This window comes from Aspergillus niger (genome assembly GCF_000002855.4).
Source record: "Aspergillus niger supercontig An01".
Taxonomy (NCBI): domain Eukaryota; kingdom Fungi; phylum Ascomycota; class Eurotiomycetes; order Eurotiales; family Aspergillaceae; genus Aspergillus; species Aspergillus niger.
In genome coordinates, this window is record NT_166518.1 from 860,056 (window position 1) to 875,769 (window position 15,714).

Below are 15,714 nucleotides of genomic sequence, written 5' to 3' on the forward strand. Positions count from 1 at the left end.
CCCTCAGGCTTATCGAGGTAATGAGGGGCTGCTTACGCCCGCACCTCTCTAGTACTACCCAATATGTTAGACATGGCATCAGTGTCTCTCAGTTTACTGTACAATGTATTGATCGCAAGTAGGTATACAATTCCACTAATGAGCTCTACACGCTCGAAATGGTCTAAGATGACATGACATGGTCTTTCTTTCCTATCAGATATTTCATCACTCTTCATGTACACCCCGTCTAAAACTTGAAGACCTGCTCCTTAGAGTAGCCCAGCTCCTTCAGGATACCGGACAGCTCGCCCTGGTCGGTAGGGCTGTTCTTGGTGCCACTGATGGCCTTGTACATGCCGGGAGGTCCGCAGACGAAGATCTTGATGTTCTCCTCCTTGGGCTCGGGCAGGACGGTCTTCAGGAGCTCCTTGCTGATGTAGCCCTTGCCGCCGGTCCACTCCTTGGGAGGGTTGTCCAGGACGTAGAAGGCACGGAAGCGGCGGGGGTAGGTGTTCTCGAGCTCCTCGAATTCCTTCTTCAGGAGGATGTCCTCCTCCTTGACGTTACCGAACACCAGGGTGACCTTGGTCTGGTCCTCGGGGTTCTTGAAGATCTCACGCGCAAGCTGGTACATGGGGGTGATACCGGTACCACCAGCGATCAGGCAAATGTGGTTGTGCTTGTTGGTCTCCCAGGGGTACTTGACGATAGGACCCTTGAAGTCCAGGCGCTGGCCGACGTTCATGCTGTGCAGGTGCTCGGACATGGGTCCGTTGGGGTAGACCTTGACGACAAGGTCGATGTAACCGGGGGTTTCTGTGCCAAGTCAGCGAATGTCCAAAATGTGCTCGAGAGTGAGTTGCGAGGACATACCCTCATCGCTGGTAGGGGTGTAAGGGCGAATGACAGCCTTGGCGTCGGCGGGCTTGAACTTGGTCAAGAGGGCAGCTGCAGGTTCGTGAGTAAGAAATCCGGGTGGTTCTTTCAGAGCAAGGGCGACATACAGGCAACCTGGAGGCCGGAGAGAGCCTCCTTGTCCTCGAACTCGAAGCGCAGACGCTTGGTGTTGTGGTTCAGGACCTCAATCTCGGACAGCTTCAGGTCAAACCATCCTTGGTCACCACCCTTGAAGACCTTGGGGCGGTCAACAGCAGCGGGGGCCTCAGCGGTGGCCGAGTTGTAGCGGTAGAGACCGACACCGACACCGGTGATACCAACGGCGGCGTAGATGGGAGCCAGGGAAGACTTGCCCTTGGGCGCTTCCGTGGAGTACTTGCGGAAGCCCTGGGGTAAGCCGGCATTAGCACAAAATTCGGTCGTCGGTAGAGATCGGGAAGGGCGAAAAGTGTCGGAAAATAACAGCGCTCAGGTGGAAGAGGGATAGAGCATACCTGTTTGAGGGGCTGAGCGCAGCGGAAAGCTTGACGAGCGAACATTTTGAATGAATGACAGACACCAATGCGTGCTCAATGGGTGGTGAGACGGAGAGGAAAGGTCAAGGGAGCCAGAGCGGAGGGAAGAGGACCTTCGGCAAAGGTAATTAGTCTAAAGCTCCTCCTCCCTCTCGGACTCCGAGACGCCGTTTCCGCACATGACGCAATGGGGCCGCTCGCGTACCTGGCGGTTTACTAATTACCAATTAGTTAACATTTGTTGAACATCTCATCTTTTTATCGTGTATTGCAGATAAGTGGATGATAGGAAATGCTATATACTGGGGTTATACATTGAACATTATAAACCGCACACCCGCCATAACATTCTCCTGGGACAACCCCCGAGGCAGCCCGATATCCCGGTCTTATGGCGTCCCTTACAGAACGTATACTACCTGCAATATGGCCGAGCGCCAGCGGATAAATTCATACCTGGAATGAATCCAGTTTTTCTAAATACTTGACCGAATCCCTGCCTTGCTGGCATGAAGAGACGGTAGTTTGGAATGGAAATTAGTCGATTTCCTGCGTATATACTCCAAATGCCAAGCAGGATCTGTTGCCCACAAACCCGTCATGCTACAGGCTAAAGCCCAATAATTGCTTAAAAAGGCACCTGATCAAGTGGATAGACTAGGCACAGGTAGTGCCACCCCTATTCGGAGCAAGACGAAGTAACTGAGGCAAAAAGCCATGATGTCAGGCGTGTTATGTGTTTTCCCACTGCCATCCTCAACATCCGACGGATATACATGACTAAAGCCGAGCCAGCCAAATACGCCACTGCGACTAGGCTCTCTCGACGTCCCACAAATGGCCTATAATTTGGGAACAAGAAGTAACGTTCCGACATGCTAGGCTATTTGTAGGTATCAAGAAAATAATCTGGCAAATGATCTGGGGAAGCTGGAATAGGCGATAGAGCATACATAGATCGAAAAATCCTGATTTGGGTGTTTCGAATTTAGTCCAGCAGTATAGAATCAAATCCGTGTGGATCAGCAAGTCCCCATGCTACGCAAAGCGTTCTACGATCTCTACAGTACGCTATGCCCCATCCAAGAATAAACAGAAACAATACCCCGGTATTTTTTGATATAACTTGAAAGGGTCGCTGCAGAGGACTTAAAGAGACATAAAAACCATCCGTCCCATTACCTGGGTTGAGGAAACACGCCCTGTCCGCGTGCTCCGTGTCCTTCGTGCATGCTATGGCCATAACATAGTCATTCATCCACACACTCCGATCACCCAAACCCAAAACGTCACATTTACGCGAAAGTAGTGGGACGAGAGTAAGCGAACAGCTTCTTGCCGTGGGCAGCACGGTGGGGCAGGGGGAACTTGAGGTTCTTGGAGAGGAGCTGCTTGATGTAGGGGCGGCGGATGCTGTCGGCGTTCTCGATCTCAACAACCTTAAGGATCTGTAGGAACGTAGTTAGATCGCAATATTCCTCAGCAAAAGAGGATAGGAATCTCAACATACGTGGATGGAGCCGAAGCGGGCACGGTGGCGGGCAGCCATGTCCTGGTAGAGAGCCTCAACAGCCTCGGTGCGGCTCATCTCACGGAACTCCTTGTACATGTTGTGGGTGCCGGAGCGGGAGTCGTAGCGGAGCCAGATACCGAAGTTCTTGACCTTGGTAGGGCGCTTCTCGCTGATCTATTGGATGGGGAAAAAAGACAGGCGTCAGCCAACACTGCCGAGTTGTCGCTTGATAACGGCCACACATACCACATTGATGCTGACGATCTCACCGTTGGCCTTCTTGACCTTGCGGAGCTGGGTCAGGAAGTACCAGAACCGGGACTTAGCGACAACAGTGTTGGGCGCGAAGATGCGCATGCGGTACAGCTTGGGCGTGGGGTTAGCCTCGGTGGGCAGGTGACGCCCAATGACCTGGTACTCGGTGAGACGCCCTAAGGATCCCAGTCAGCCATGTTCTCCCATCCGATGAGAACTGCCTCGTGCAATGGCTTCAGTCGTTGCGTATATTCCGTGCGAAACGTTGTTGACTGTTGTGCAAGTCGTCGGTCCTTTGCGATGATTTCATTTCTGCGCCACGATATCTTCGAAAATTTCGTCCTCCCCCATTAGTCGTCCAGAGTTGAAAAATCCTTCCACCATTCTTGTTCCCAACCGATTCCAGTCCAATTTCAATCGAGTCTTATATTATCCGATGTCGCTGAGATAAAATGATGCCGTAAAAAGTCGTTCAACGATCGCAGGGGGAATATCGCAATAGCCGATCCACCATTGAGAGACAATAAAGGTATTTTGGAAAAATTCACTCACCCATCTGGTAAATTCAGTCAGTAACAATTTCAATATGTCGATGAGCAGATCAAAAGGGTAGGGCTTACTTTGATTGTTGACGCTGTAGTGGTTAGTCGACGAGAGGTGTGCCGGCTGCTGGACTCGTCGCGGAAAGGAGGATTTTTGGAACAGTTGATTGTGAGCTAGGTTTAGCCCTGCTTAGGGCTAAGCGACCGTGTGGCTTGGTTACCCACCTTTCCTATTTGGGAACACTAGCCACACTAATGGTGGCAGCAGTGATTAGATAAGACGGCTTCCCTGAGCGCCGCGGCGGCTTCCCCACCTTCCTCCGATCGCGTCCGCGGCTGGCTTCATGGACCTGGAACTCCTGTCAGTGACGCCGATTGTTGGTCTCTGTCGCTCGGACGTACGATCGCCGTGAATGCATGTCTGCTGCTAAACCCCTCCCCTTCTTCCCCGCCTCCTACTTCTACACGCTTTTAATCACCAGCCATGTCCAATATCTTTGATGATTTCAAGGAAGGCCAGAAGATCGGCTCTGGTGCCCGCCTGGCGGCATCTCTCTCCCCCGTCGCGACTGCGGAGTACCCCGACCGATTGAAGTCGTTCTATTACTTTTCTAACGCCGCACATGTCTCCGCCGACCTCCGATACTCGCTCTTCCAGGCGAATGGCTTGAGGCTTCCCAAGCAAGAGCAGAACTCCTGGGTCGATATCTTTACCGCTTATTGGAAAGCTGTGGGGGAGATTGTTCGATTTGACGACTCCCCAAGACATGCCAGTTGGGTGAAGGTGTTCGATGCTTGGAAGGATACGGCAAATCAATTAATCAGGGGATACTCGACAGGCAGTTTGCAAGCCTGGACAGTGCCATGCTTGTATTCTGTCGGGAGATATTTGCGGGCATTCGCGATGAAGGCAGATGCTGAGCTTTCTGCCCAAGACTCCGTCACTTTCGACGATCGCTTCCAAGATGATGCGACGGATGCCAAGAATCCAAAGTTGGAGGAAGCTACACGAGTGCTCAACAGAATGTTCACTTTGTGTCTAAGTGACCGGTAAGCTATGTCCGGAAGCGTCGTGGATATACCATGCTAATGTTGTCTAGGGCACCGATCGAGGAATCGCGGAAATGGGGCATTTACGACACTACGAACCTGTTGTTCAAGACATACTTTAAGCTTAACACCGTTGGCCTCTCCAAGAACTTGCTGCGGGCCCTCAATGCCTCGTCTGCCGACCTTCCTGGCTTGGACGCCTTCCCCAAGTCCCATATTGTCACCTTTGAGTACTATGTCGGTGTTATACACTTTCTGGATGAGAATTATGCCGAAGTATGTGCTTCAATCATCAATGTTAGTTGCCGGTGCTAATAGCTGGTTTCAATAGGCTGAAGAGCATTTGTCGTACGCATGGAGGATGTGCAACAAACATGCCACAAAGAATAGAGAGTCAGTACTCCACATGCCGCCCCATGCTACATTGCTGACTACTTCAAGATTGATTCTCACCTACCTCGTCCCCTGCCACCTCGTCACCACACATACCCTGCCCAGCAAAAAGCTGCTTGCACCGTTTCCTCGTCTCGAGAAGCTCTTCCGTCCTTTGTGCGACTGCATCAAAAGGGGAGACCTGGGCGGGTTCGATGCCGCAATGACAGCCGGGGAAGAGGAATTTGTTAAGAGACGCATATACTTGCCCCTGGAAAGGGGACGCGATATCGCTTTACGGAACCTCTTCCGCAAGGTCTTTATTGCCGGTGGATTTGACGAGCCCAAGGAAGGACAGCCTCCTATCCGCCGCACACGGGTTCCCGTTGCCGAGTTTGCAGCGGCATTAAGGATCGGTACTCATGCTGACGACCGGTCCCGCATAGACATTGATGAGGTTGAATGTCTGTTGTCGAACCTTATCTACAAGGTGCGTGTTGAGGTGCCCGAACTCTATCAAAGCATTTGACTGACCAAAATTGTAGGGGTTGATGAAAGGATACATTGCCCGTGAGCGCGGCATGGTCGTATTGAGCAAAGGTGGAACTGCATTCCCTGGAACGGGGGTTTAATCCTGCTATCATCTGTCATCGCATCTTTGATGACAGCCTCCGTTTTCTTTACACCTATCGAACAGTATCGGGCCACCAGTATGCCATGCACAAGGGCATAACCCAAGAGCCGTCAAGATCACGGCTATGGCAGGGAAATCTGCGTCGCTTGCCAGCCTGTATGATATGCGCTACCACAGGTCATTGAGCAGCTCCCATGCGGCATGTATATCCTAGATGGCGGTCTACAGGATCTATGCCTCCAACGGCGCTGGTACATTAACGGACGGTATACCCCGCAGTTATGCAAGTCGTCCAGTTAGGGCTGGTGACATGCCTCAAATGCCTGCTTCAAGCTGAAACAGCTGTAATTTATACCATGATAGACCAGTTTATAAATACCACATAAAATATGAATACCTCATGACTGATACAGTTTCGCATTCCTCTATTAGTCCCTATAATAGACACATTACTATACAACATCGCATCAAGCAATACATAGCATACAATAACCATCCATCTCAAACAATAAGACTATCCCAAATCCCTCCAACCCTCAAAACAAAACATAATAACAAGCCCAAACCAGCCGGGCTTCAGATATCACTAACACGCCCCTTCACCCCTCGCCGCCTCCTCAAGATCATCCTATAGTCAATCATCTGAATTAGCCACCCCGCACACATCCTCCACTTTGACAAAGGGGAAAGTTTTTAAAACTCACCATATGATTACACATCGCCACAAACAAATCAAAAAACAACTTCCCTCCACGTTCCATCTCCATCTGCATCGTCCCACTCCGCTTAAACGTCCCCCGACTCCGAATAATCAGCGCCAGATAATGCGCCCGCAGTTTACTCTCCGTATCGGGAGTGTGCATGTATGCGTACCGCGCACTGCTTAGGATAATGTGGCAGGGGATGTTGGAGTGGAGGCCTTGTTTCTTCAAGGCGAGGCGCTTGAGATGCTCGAGGGAGTATTTCTCGGCTGCGCAGCTATGTAGTACATTTATTGTGTCAGAATAGGATGGGATTTTGGATGATAATTTGGGGAAGAAAGGGTTGACATACTATACTGCTGTGTCGCGGAGGATCTCTGCTCCTACCGCTGGGTGGAAGATGATGGCGTTGGGGTCGGTGGTGTCTTTGTTATTAGTGGTCGTTCTGGTATTAGTAGACGATGAGGGGGTGGTTTCCAAGTCCCATGTGTTGGTGGTTTTGTCGTGGCGAAGACGGGGGTAGTAGTCGCCGCGGTAGAGGTATTCGAGGACGCAGGAGAAGATTTCGGGTTGTTCGTCGGGAAGGTCGATTTGTCTCATGGATTCGGTAGGGCTTGGTGAGGAGGAAGGGGAAGAAGAGGGGGAAGAGGAGGAGACATCATTGTTGGGAGGATTGCAGAGGGCTGCGAAGTAGGGTGAGACGCAGAGGATGTCTTTGTGTGCTGCGAAGAGGCGTTTGGTTGGGCCAATGGTGAGGGTTATTACGCCTTGCGAGAGGGAGGAATTGCTATTTTTTGTTGAATTGGGTCTTCTGGTTAGTGGGTGCCTTTCTTTTACTGAGGGTTTGATAGGGAAAGGATGTAGAACCTTCCATCTGGGGGTGTGTCAGGGGTGTGTCTGCTGCGATGGAGACGTCGTGATGCGACGACAGATTGTTCGCGAGACCGGGGTTTGGCTTTTCCGGCTCGGTATCTGGAGGAGATGCTGTCTGGGTGGTGGGAATGTAGGCGTTTTGTGGAGAGTACTCTGGGGCTAGGGCGATGGAGGCCCTGCTGTTGCTGTGGTTGTTGCTGTTGGGATAGCATTGTAAGGGAGGGAATTTCGAAGGAGATGGAGATGTAACTGGGGAGAAAGAATTTGACCCTGTAGATGGAAATCAGGGGTTCCTTGCGATTATAAAACTACTAGTACTGTAGGATACTCGGTGGTAGAAAGAGATGGTAAGAACTGGACAGATACATGTATGTTTGACCTCTCCTATTTGGAGTGCCTTCTTTGTCTCTGGAAAGGGGGTTGCTGAACCACAAGCACAGGCCATCCTTTCTCCTCGCAGAGGAAGGGGAACGAGGGAGGTTCCCCTGCCCTTTTATTTCCAGATCCTGGTCGATTTTGACGCATTATATATCAACTCGACCAGGATGCATGTTCATCTTTGTGCAGGAGGGGCCATGGAGAGGGGAAGAGCAGCGAACGCGTAACGGCAGGTACTGCTAGTAATGGACGCGTAAAGTGGTTTTTTGTGCATCGCCAAATCATCGCGCAGTCACGGGAGAGCCATTGGCCAATGATGGCTTCAAGGAGGGAAATTGGGAGGTGGAGACTTAAAGGCGCCAGAGCGAATCAGCCCGGCATGCTTCGTTCCGTCCACACCCGCGATCGGCGCAGAGACTCGATGCATCCAAGTGAGGGTAGCTATGGATTGTATGGCCAGGGGAAACAAGGTTCTTCCTGGTCATTACTCATGGACTAAACGCAGAATCCATGGCTCATCACGTCCAGTTGGTGTGGATGGGCGGATTTCACCATCCGTGACTCATGGGTCCGTCTCCGGGATCATTCTGTCTGTGTCATACCGCCGTGCCTGGTTCGGGTGTAGACAGGTTGCATCAACAGCCGCTGCTTTCTGGAATTACACAAAGACACCTTCAAGACACTTAGCTTCGCATGCAGTGATCCGATTGCATCTCCTGGAGACGGCCAGTCACTGTGAGATGATTAGTCTGGTCCTTTCTACGCTGGATGGTGTTCAACGTCTCCAAAGTTGATAGCTCCGATTCCTACCCCGCCAACACACTGGACGGTACAACGCTGGTAGTATTATATCCTTTCAAACATAGTAAAGAAACGTTGCCGCTATGTACAACCATGTACAGCCCAGTTCCCGTGCCTGCCCAGCCCGAGTACGCCCATACCATAACGCCTGCTTGCAAATTGTGTAACCGACGCCCATTGCGGTGTGGAGATGTGCCTGCACTTGTGATCCGCTATATCCGCTGAACTGACCCTGTCGGTTCAACTAGAGGAATACCTTTCGCGCCTCCCGAGGATGACTCTCACTCGGGCAGTAAGGGCACTTGAACCGGCTACCCTTGCACAACCGTTTGAGTGACTCCTCCGCGATAACATGCCCACAGGGCATCATCATGGGGGGATTCTCATCCGTGGTTTGCTCCTTTGACACGGGACATACAAAAATAGAATGGAAGAGATATGACGGCGGTAGCGGAATCTCAACCTATAAGGCGTACCAGTCAGTCCACGAACCGTCATGCATGCCAATCAAGGTAACTTACCGGGAGCTCATTCTCCGTGGTCCACTCGGTGCGTTTGGCTTTCATGATAGTCTGCAACTTCAACAGTGTCGGCAACGCTATCGCACCAGCCGTAGCAGCAACATATAGGGGCGAATCGGCCGACAAGCCGAGGAGCGAGCAAAACTCTCGCGTGAATGAGTGTGCCACATCGGACCATGCCGACGGGTTATTGAAGATATGATTGTACGGGGAGTCTCGCAGATTGGGGCAAAATGCCATGGCACCCATGAGCTGTTGGACCTCGCGCAGATACCTGGGCAAGAACGTGTGGAATTCACGCCTGCCATATTCCAAAGCTGCCTGCCGTCCACCCGGACTGGGTCCTTGCTGATGCTGTCCGCCGTAGAAAAGCCAGACGAATTGCAGCCTGCACAATTCGAACTCAAGGTTACTACCTCTCGCTTCCAAGGCCTCCTTATTCTCCCTGGACCACTGTATTGCCGGCAGCAGGTTGTTGTTTTCCTTCAGCTCATGAAGGATGTGGTACATGGTGTGGAACTGTTGCCGCACCTCACCCGGCGGAACTTCATCGAGATCTAAGAGCGAGGCCGCATTGTCTATAGCCTCTATATCTCCTTCTTGCTGCTTTTTCATCGCTTTCTTTTGTGCCATTTCGTTCAGGAACTCCGACGCAACGGAAAACTGTCCTTCTCGGAGAAGGTGCATGGCGATGGCCCTGTTGATAAGGTGTTCTTGGGACGAAAGGACATCATGCTCGGTGCTCGGCAAAGGTCGATCTTTGAACAACTGCGACAGTGAAGTAGTTAACATATGCCATTCACCGTAAGAGCCTGACGCGTGCTACCTTATCTAACGATTTGGAGTATTTGTTGAGACCACTGTGTGTTTCTTTTAGACTATCGTTGATGGAATCAAAAGACGATTTGACGGGATTCTGGAGCTTAGCCAGTGTAATGGATGCTTGACTGGGATCTGGGATTGTCCTCGTGATCAGTATAGTTCCAGGATCAAGCCCGCGCAACGTCCGACGAGGCACACGCACCTGCAGCAATTGCATCTCGTGCCGACTGAAGTAAATCTATGGTAGACTGCACGTTCTTAATTCCTTGACCGGCCTTGATCTTCTTGGAAAGCCGGTCGTGCTCCTTCTGCACCAGCTCCATGACGGGGCAGACGGGAAAGCGGTGTCCGACAGTTACCGCACCTTCACTTAAGCAATCGTTGCAGCCATATGTAGGTGAGCCTGGTGATTGTGCTGCTCACCGCAAGATCTGTTATGAAGGTCAAGATCAACAACGAACTCGTGAGGGAGATACTCGAATGGAATAGAGTCGGCTTCTTCTTCAGGTCATCGGAGCATGGGCAGGTGAGGAGGAGAACGGAGCGGCAACCAGCCCAATTACGACATGAACCATCACGTGCAACTATCCGGGTGCCCCGCCCGCGGCCCGTTTGCAGTCAACTTTCCCCAATAACATGATCTAGATCACTCCAATGCAATCTATAAATGATTGCTATCTACCCAATAAAGGTCTTTTGTGAATCCCAGTTTCCCTCTAAGATACTAGGCGTTTGTCTGTCACTGAGTCTCAACACTGATAAGAATAATAGACTCGTAATGAGTGCGGCATCGGATTGCCAGTCACACTGGAATTGCTTTTCCCCTCACTAATGCAGTGAGATGCCGCCTTACATTGCCAGCTCACAAGTAGCTAACTCATTACTTAACGAGTTAACAAGAGAACCTGAGCCACTGAGCAAGTAGAGATCCGTGCCTTACCCGACAAGTCCTATGAATGCCTCTGCTCCACTTGTCAGATAGCATGCTGGAATCACACTGGGTGCGTCCCACCCACTCACTCTTGCAGGCCCTCTTTGTCCTGCGACATCCGGGTATTCGAAGCACACGCTCGCTAACTATACTGGTCCGCTTCGTTTCTAGAGCCTTAGCGGGTTCCTGTCGACTGGATTGCCACAACCCATGGAGGTGGGCACATTTCCTTGTCTTCGAATCAAAGTTACTACCAACGGTGCATTGAGAGTGAGGCATTCAGAAGAGACCACAACAAAGGTGCCTTTCTATACGCCTTATCTGTCCAAGTCAAAATAATGTCTCTCCTCTGAGGCCCTTGGTTTTGGGCAATCTTCCGAATTTGTGGCGAGAATGAGTGATTGGCCTAGGCAAGACCCATATTCTGTCGCGGTGAAGCAGCTCTGCCTGCACCAGGGGATCCCTATTCACAACTGTTTGGATTCTGGACGCCGACAATGACATAGCACTGGCTGTATTGCAGATTGCTCTTCCGTAAAAAGGTGCTGCCTGTCAAGATGCCGACTTAAAGCGCAGTGAGTAATTTTCGGTAGTCATTAACAGCTCGTTATGTTTGGGAACAAGACTGGGTCCGGTAGTAGTAGTTCCAAGGTGACAGTAGTGGGTTTCCAAAATGGCAGAACATGGCTTATCGACGGACTGCACCCTGACTCGCTGAGAAACCCACATACACCACTTTAACTAACTCAGCGGATATTTCCAGCTTGGCAGTCTGGAGCATCATGATTATTCCTCTGTGTGTGTGAAAAGGTGTCGGTACCTCCCTAGTAGTCGCGAAGCAAGACAGTGACTGTAGGATCATACAGGCAGCAGATTCCGACCAATCATAGCCAGCATAGACCCTCGCTTACGCTAGCTCGTCCGGTGGGGCCCCGCCGCAGCACTATATAAGCTCAGCGCACCCGCCCTCCTTTTAGACATTTTCTTTCTTTTCTTCTCCATCCTGGTGCACGGGTTTTACACGTGTCAGTGAGGAGACATCCGAGACCGTGTTTTTGCTAGTTGAAAACTACCTAGTTTGACCGCTCTCCTTGGTCTTCGGATCGGGGAGGAATTTTTGAAAAAAAAGATGCCATGCCTTCAAATTTTGGAGGCGGTTAAGAGTGCGTAGACAGTCCTGCTGTTGCCCATTTGTTAGTTCATCTGGGTAGTACTCGAGATTGGTCTTCTTTTCACTGCTGTTGCCTCCCTTGAGGAGGCCTGGAGAGAAGAGAGCTTGACCACCTGTAAATGGATGTATTTATCTACTGCATGTCACTATTATAATAGACCCAAGATATCTGGTACATGTGAATCCAGTTCGCTGCGCATGGTTGACTCGGGCCGTTCTACTGGGGGTACTCCGGACTGGCAGACGCGTCCAGTGTCCGCCCACTCACCACGGCTTCTCCCGTAGGGCCCTTGTGGCAGTGCTGAGGAACGATTGAGTTGTGGCTGAATGCACCTAGGCAGCTGCGTTTCATGCAAAATTGATTGGTCTAGATGTAGTGTAGTGTTCTAGAATGGTAACAGCGTCCTCACGCTTACCCCCAAGGATCGTAAGACTTACCCAAGTAGTATCACGCTTTCCTGTGTTCTGTCTATATGGAATTGAGACCTGCTAGTTTCGGATATACACTGTCCATCCCGTGGGGTCTGTTTGACCAGAGTGGCCCCCAAAAGTCAGGGCGATGATGGCTTAGCCGCTCACCGCTCCAGGCATGGTGGGAAACCCTTGTGACGTCGCCAACTGAACCTGCTGCAGATGCCGCGAACAACAACCACCTTTCGGCCAGACTTGTACTTCTACTTTCTCCTTCAATGATTTGACATGACATGGACAGCCCTTAGCCCGGCTTGTTAAGGCTCATAGCTTCTTCAACCTCGGATATGTTACAGTTCTTCCTTACCTCTGTACAATACGACAAGACCCCCGGAGGGTCAACGCTTCTGTCTCTTTCGCCTTTATTTGAGCACGGCCTCCTGGTTTCCTCTTCTTCGGATTTCTTGAACTCCCACGCACTTTCATAGTATTTAAATCACCCTTTTGACAGCCCTTATGTGTTAAGGAAATTGTTCCGTCTTCATCATGCCACCTCCCGCGACGCAGACAGGCGGCCAAGCTCCGCCTCCTTCGATAACCCCCCGCGAATTGGCAAAACACTCTATTAACACGAAAGATGTACAGTCTACACAGCTCGTTGGTTCTGAGGGACAGTCGCCACGGCATGGTCGCCAGAGACTCGTATTCACCGATCCGGTTGCCCTCCGATATCTCGAAGAGGATAATGAAGCAGATTTGCTAGGTCGACGCTTGACTTTAGAAGGATATGAGGCATTCATTGTTGAACAATGGGCCTGCACGCGCATGCACCCCACCTTCATAATAACCACCTATACGGGGGATCCTTCGCACAAGGTCGTGGTGGGGGTGCTGAGCGTCCCCACAGACGAGTCTAGGTGGTCGCCCCGTATGAAGATGTACTTCGACGCAGTCAGGCAATGCCAGGCGCGGAAAAAGGAAACGCCATTGGGGACACTTATGGTTACCGACCTGAACGAGTTCCCATTGGCACTGACTCTCATTCCGGTACCCGACGGTGATGTTCTGAAACACAAGGAGGATTTTATTGTGAATGAAAACCTGAAACGGTTGGGCTGTTCAGGCCGCTCTGGTTTAAAGCTACAACCGCCCTCACCCGCTACCGAGGGGAAGTTCCATCACCTTTACCGAACGAGCGAAAAGGTGCCTCTATACACTGCCGTCATAGAGCTTGTGAAGCAATGCCAGATCGCTCTGATGATGTTTGGCAATCTTGCTCCAGAGTACGTTGACGGACTGCTCTGTGATGTCACAGAAGCGGCCATAAATGATTGGTGGACCGAGACGGGTATGGACTTATACAACATTGAACCGAGTGATTCCATGTTGGGTCCTATCTCAGTAGCCGCGCTATTGGGTACACTCATGGGGGCGCGAAATCGGCTGCATGCTTTCGGCGCTCCGGTGGGTAAGGATGCGTTTGATATTGATAACCTGACGAAAGGCATCGGAAGCTTTCAAAAATCACAGAAACTGAAACGTACCCGAATATTAGATCGACAGACCTTAGATCGCCTGCACCGGGTGACAGCGAAAGCTGCGAATGCAGAAGGCTGGACCGATGCCGTGAAATCAACCATGGCAGAACTAAGCGGACACGGGGGAGAGATGGTCATGGGAATGGTCCGGGGCCGTGAAAAAGGCGGGATAGCTGATATCGAGACCCTCGATATCGATAACTTTGCACACCTGGTCACCGGTGAACGAGCAAAATGGCTGTGGAGGGGAAAGCCGCGAAAGGGCGGCATTGACGACAATGCACAGAGTGCAGATGTCGTATTTACTACAGACGACCCAGTGGCCATTTTTGGACGAGTCGAAAACGATCCTCGCACGAAGATCTAGTAGCAGACCGCGCACTGCAAAGCTCAGATCGTCCAGGGAGGCCGCCAGAATCAGCATCGTCCTTAGATGAGAAAGACCAAAATCTGGGCCGGTTAGTCCGAAAAGGGGTGAGCGAGAAAGTGTCAGACGCGCGGGCAGGATTTGGCCGGTTCAAGGATGCAGTAGGCCTCCGGTCCCATCCCCAGAAGCACTCTAGGGATGACATAGACCTTGGCGGTGCCTCTACTCATTTGTCACCCATCGATAGCGACACAGAGGTGTCTCAGTCGAAGAAATCAGATGGTGGTGCTCCAGTCGGATCCGTGGATGTGCAGGACCATGAAGGTCAGGCCCCGAAGGATGACTCGCAGGTTGAATCTCCCCCAAGGACGATATTGCCGCAATCACCCAAATCAAGAGCGCCAGCCATAACCGTAGAAACGGTTCCATCCCAGGCTGATTCGGAATCGTCGCGTAAGGTGTCAGTACCCCGAACAGATGACGAAGCGCAGGACCTTGAGCGCTGGAGGACACTCTCCACCGACATTACCGTCGATCCTCGGGAGCAGACATCTGAAGTTGGTATTATGCTGCTGCGTCGACCGCAGAGCTGCACTGAACTGAACGTGGCGAGTGACTCCAGTCGTCTTGATAACTACTGGCCTCGCCATCTGTCCTTCAGCACTGTCGAAGAGGTGGTGCTGGGATGGAAGGATTTGGGAGGTGAGGCTTTCAAAGAGAAGCCCGATACTCTTCTGGATGAGGCCATCATGCAAGAAGACATTCTGGCCTCAGATGCACGAATCTTCAGCTCACGTATCCAGGAGCTTAGTGAGCACACTGTGCCTTGGGTCGAGCAGCAAGTGTCCTCTGTAGATGATCTTAGCCGGTGTTTACACGAGAGCCGCGAAAAGGTCAACGCTGCCTACCTGGAACGGCTGTCAATCTTTGAGCAGATGAGAGCTAGGTCGAGCGACCTGTTGACGGAAGAGCACAGCCAACTCACCGATTACATGAGGAGGGTCGAACTGATGGGCGCGAAGCTGGACTACGAGCTCCATGTTCTGGATTCACGTGTCGAGGATGTCGAAACCAACCTCGACGAGTTCGAACGGCATGTAAATGCCATCGAAAACAGAGTCAAGCTGCTGATACGGGGCGAGCACGAAAAGCAGGACAATTCCTGGTTCTCCTGGGTTAGGAGACTTACCGGATGCTCGACACAGTGACTGTGATGTCTCTTTTCCCAGAAAGAAGCCTTGTAGACATATATCATTTCTAATGTACATAATTTCCGAGATAGACTTGCGCAGTTCGCGTTGACCGTGCAATGCCAAAGACCCAGTCTTCGCTAACAGCAAACCCCCTTTCCAGAAGCAAACAACCTTGTATATCCATGTCCGAGCAGAAGTCATCCATCCCAATCAGCAAAATCCCAGGCCTTCCGCTCCCGTCAGTCAA

The 15,714-nt window shown here is 51.4% G+C and overlaps 7 protein-coding genes across 7 annotated transcripts; 2 read left to right on the plus strand and 5 right to left on the minus strand.

The window, feature by feature from the left end:
• Positions 1 to 229: 229 nt before the first annotated feature.
• Positions 230 to 1,418, minus strand: An01g03570 (uncharacterized protein; the record flags this gene model as incomplete). Its single annotated transcript, XM_001388750.3, has 4 exons — positions 230 to 798; positions 856 to 930; positions 987 to 1,266; positions 1,374 to 1,418. 4 exons carry the CDS (start codon positions 1,416 to 1,418, stop codon positions 230 to 232), a joined length of 969 nt encoding a protein of 322 aa, XP_001388787.1.
• A 1,271-nt stretch (positions 1,419 to 2,689) lies between these two features.
• An01g03580 (60S ribosomal protein eL20) lies at positions 2,690 to 4,050 on the minus strand (the record flags this gene model as incomplete). The annotated part of the gene is made up of 6 exons (XM_001388751.3): positions 2,690 to 2,842; positions 2,905 to 3,081; positions 3,154 to 3,338; positions 3,715 to 3,718; positions 3,783 to 3,828; positions 4,019 to 4,050. The coding sequence occupies 6 exons, from the start codon at positions 4,048 to 4,050 to the stop codon at positions 2,690 to 2,692; spliced, it is 597 nt and encodes a 198-aa protein (XP_001388788.3).
• A 138-nt stretch (positions 4,051 to 4,188) lies between these two features.
• On the plus strand, positions 4,189 to 5,758 carry An01g03590 (uncharacterized protein; the record flags this gene model as incomplete). Its single annotated transcript, XM_059747070.1, has 4 exons — positions 4,189 to 4,754; positions 4,805 to 5,030; positions 5,086 to 5,616; positions 5,672 to 5,758. 4 exons carry the CDS (start codon positions 4,189 to 4,191, stop codon positions 5,756 to 5,758), a joined length of 1,410 nt encoding a protein of 469 aa, XP_059599584.1.
• Positions 5,759 to 6,209: 451 nt separating this feature from the next.
• On the minus strand, positions 6,210 to 7,779 carry An01g03600 (uncharacterized protein; the record flags this gene model as incomplete). Its single annotated transcript, XM_059747075.1, has 5 exons — positions 6,210 to 6,212; positions 6,465 to 6,738; positions 6,814 to 7,183; positions 7,329 to 7,604; positions 7,701 to 7,779. 5 exons carry the CDS (start codon positions 7,777 to 7,779, stop codon positions 6,210 to 6,212), a joined length of 1,002 nt encoding a protein of 333 aa, XP_059599585.1.
• A 255-nt stretch (positions 7,780 to 8,034) lies between these two features.
• An01g03610 (uncharacterized protein) lies at positions 8,035 to 10,179 on the minus strand (the record flags this gene model as incomplete). The annotated part of the gene is made up of 7 exons (XM_001388754.3): positions 8,035 to 8,153; positions 8,315 to 8,445; positions 8,654 to 8,745; positions 8,932 to 8,976; positions 9,035 to 9,802; positions 9,861 to 9,988; positions 10,059 to 10,179. 7 exons carry the CDS (start codon positions 10,177 to 10,179, stop codon positions 8,035 to 8,037), a joined length of 1,404 nt encoding a protein of 467 aa, XP_001388791.3.
• A 1,677-nt stretch (positions 10,180 to 11,856) lies between these two features.
• On the minus strand, positions 11,857 to 12,549 carry An01g03620 (hypothetical protein; the record flags this gene model as incomplete). Its single annotated transcript, XM_059747088.1, has 4 exons — positions 11,857 to 12,071; positions 12,227 to 12,344; positions 12,397 to 12,447; positions 12,538 to 12,549. The coding sequence occupies 4 exons, from the start codon at positions 12,547 to 12,549 to the stop codon at positions 11,857 to 11,859; spliced, it is 396 nt and encodes a 131-aa protein (XP_059599586.1).
• A 366-nt stretch (positions 12,550 to 12,915) lies between these two features.
• Positions 12,916 to 15,482, plus strand: An01g03630 (uncharacterized protein; the record flags this gene model as incomplete). Its single annotated transcript, XM_059747096.1, has 2 exons — positions 12,916 to 14,194; positions 14,311 to 15,482. 2 exons carry the CDS (start codon positions 12,916 to 12,918, stop codon positions 15,480 to 15,482), a joined length of 2,451 nt encoding a protein of 816 aa, XP_059599587.1.
• Between the last annotated feature and the right edge of the window lie 232 nt (positions 15,483 to 15,714).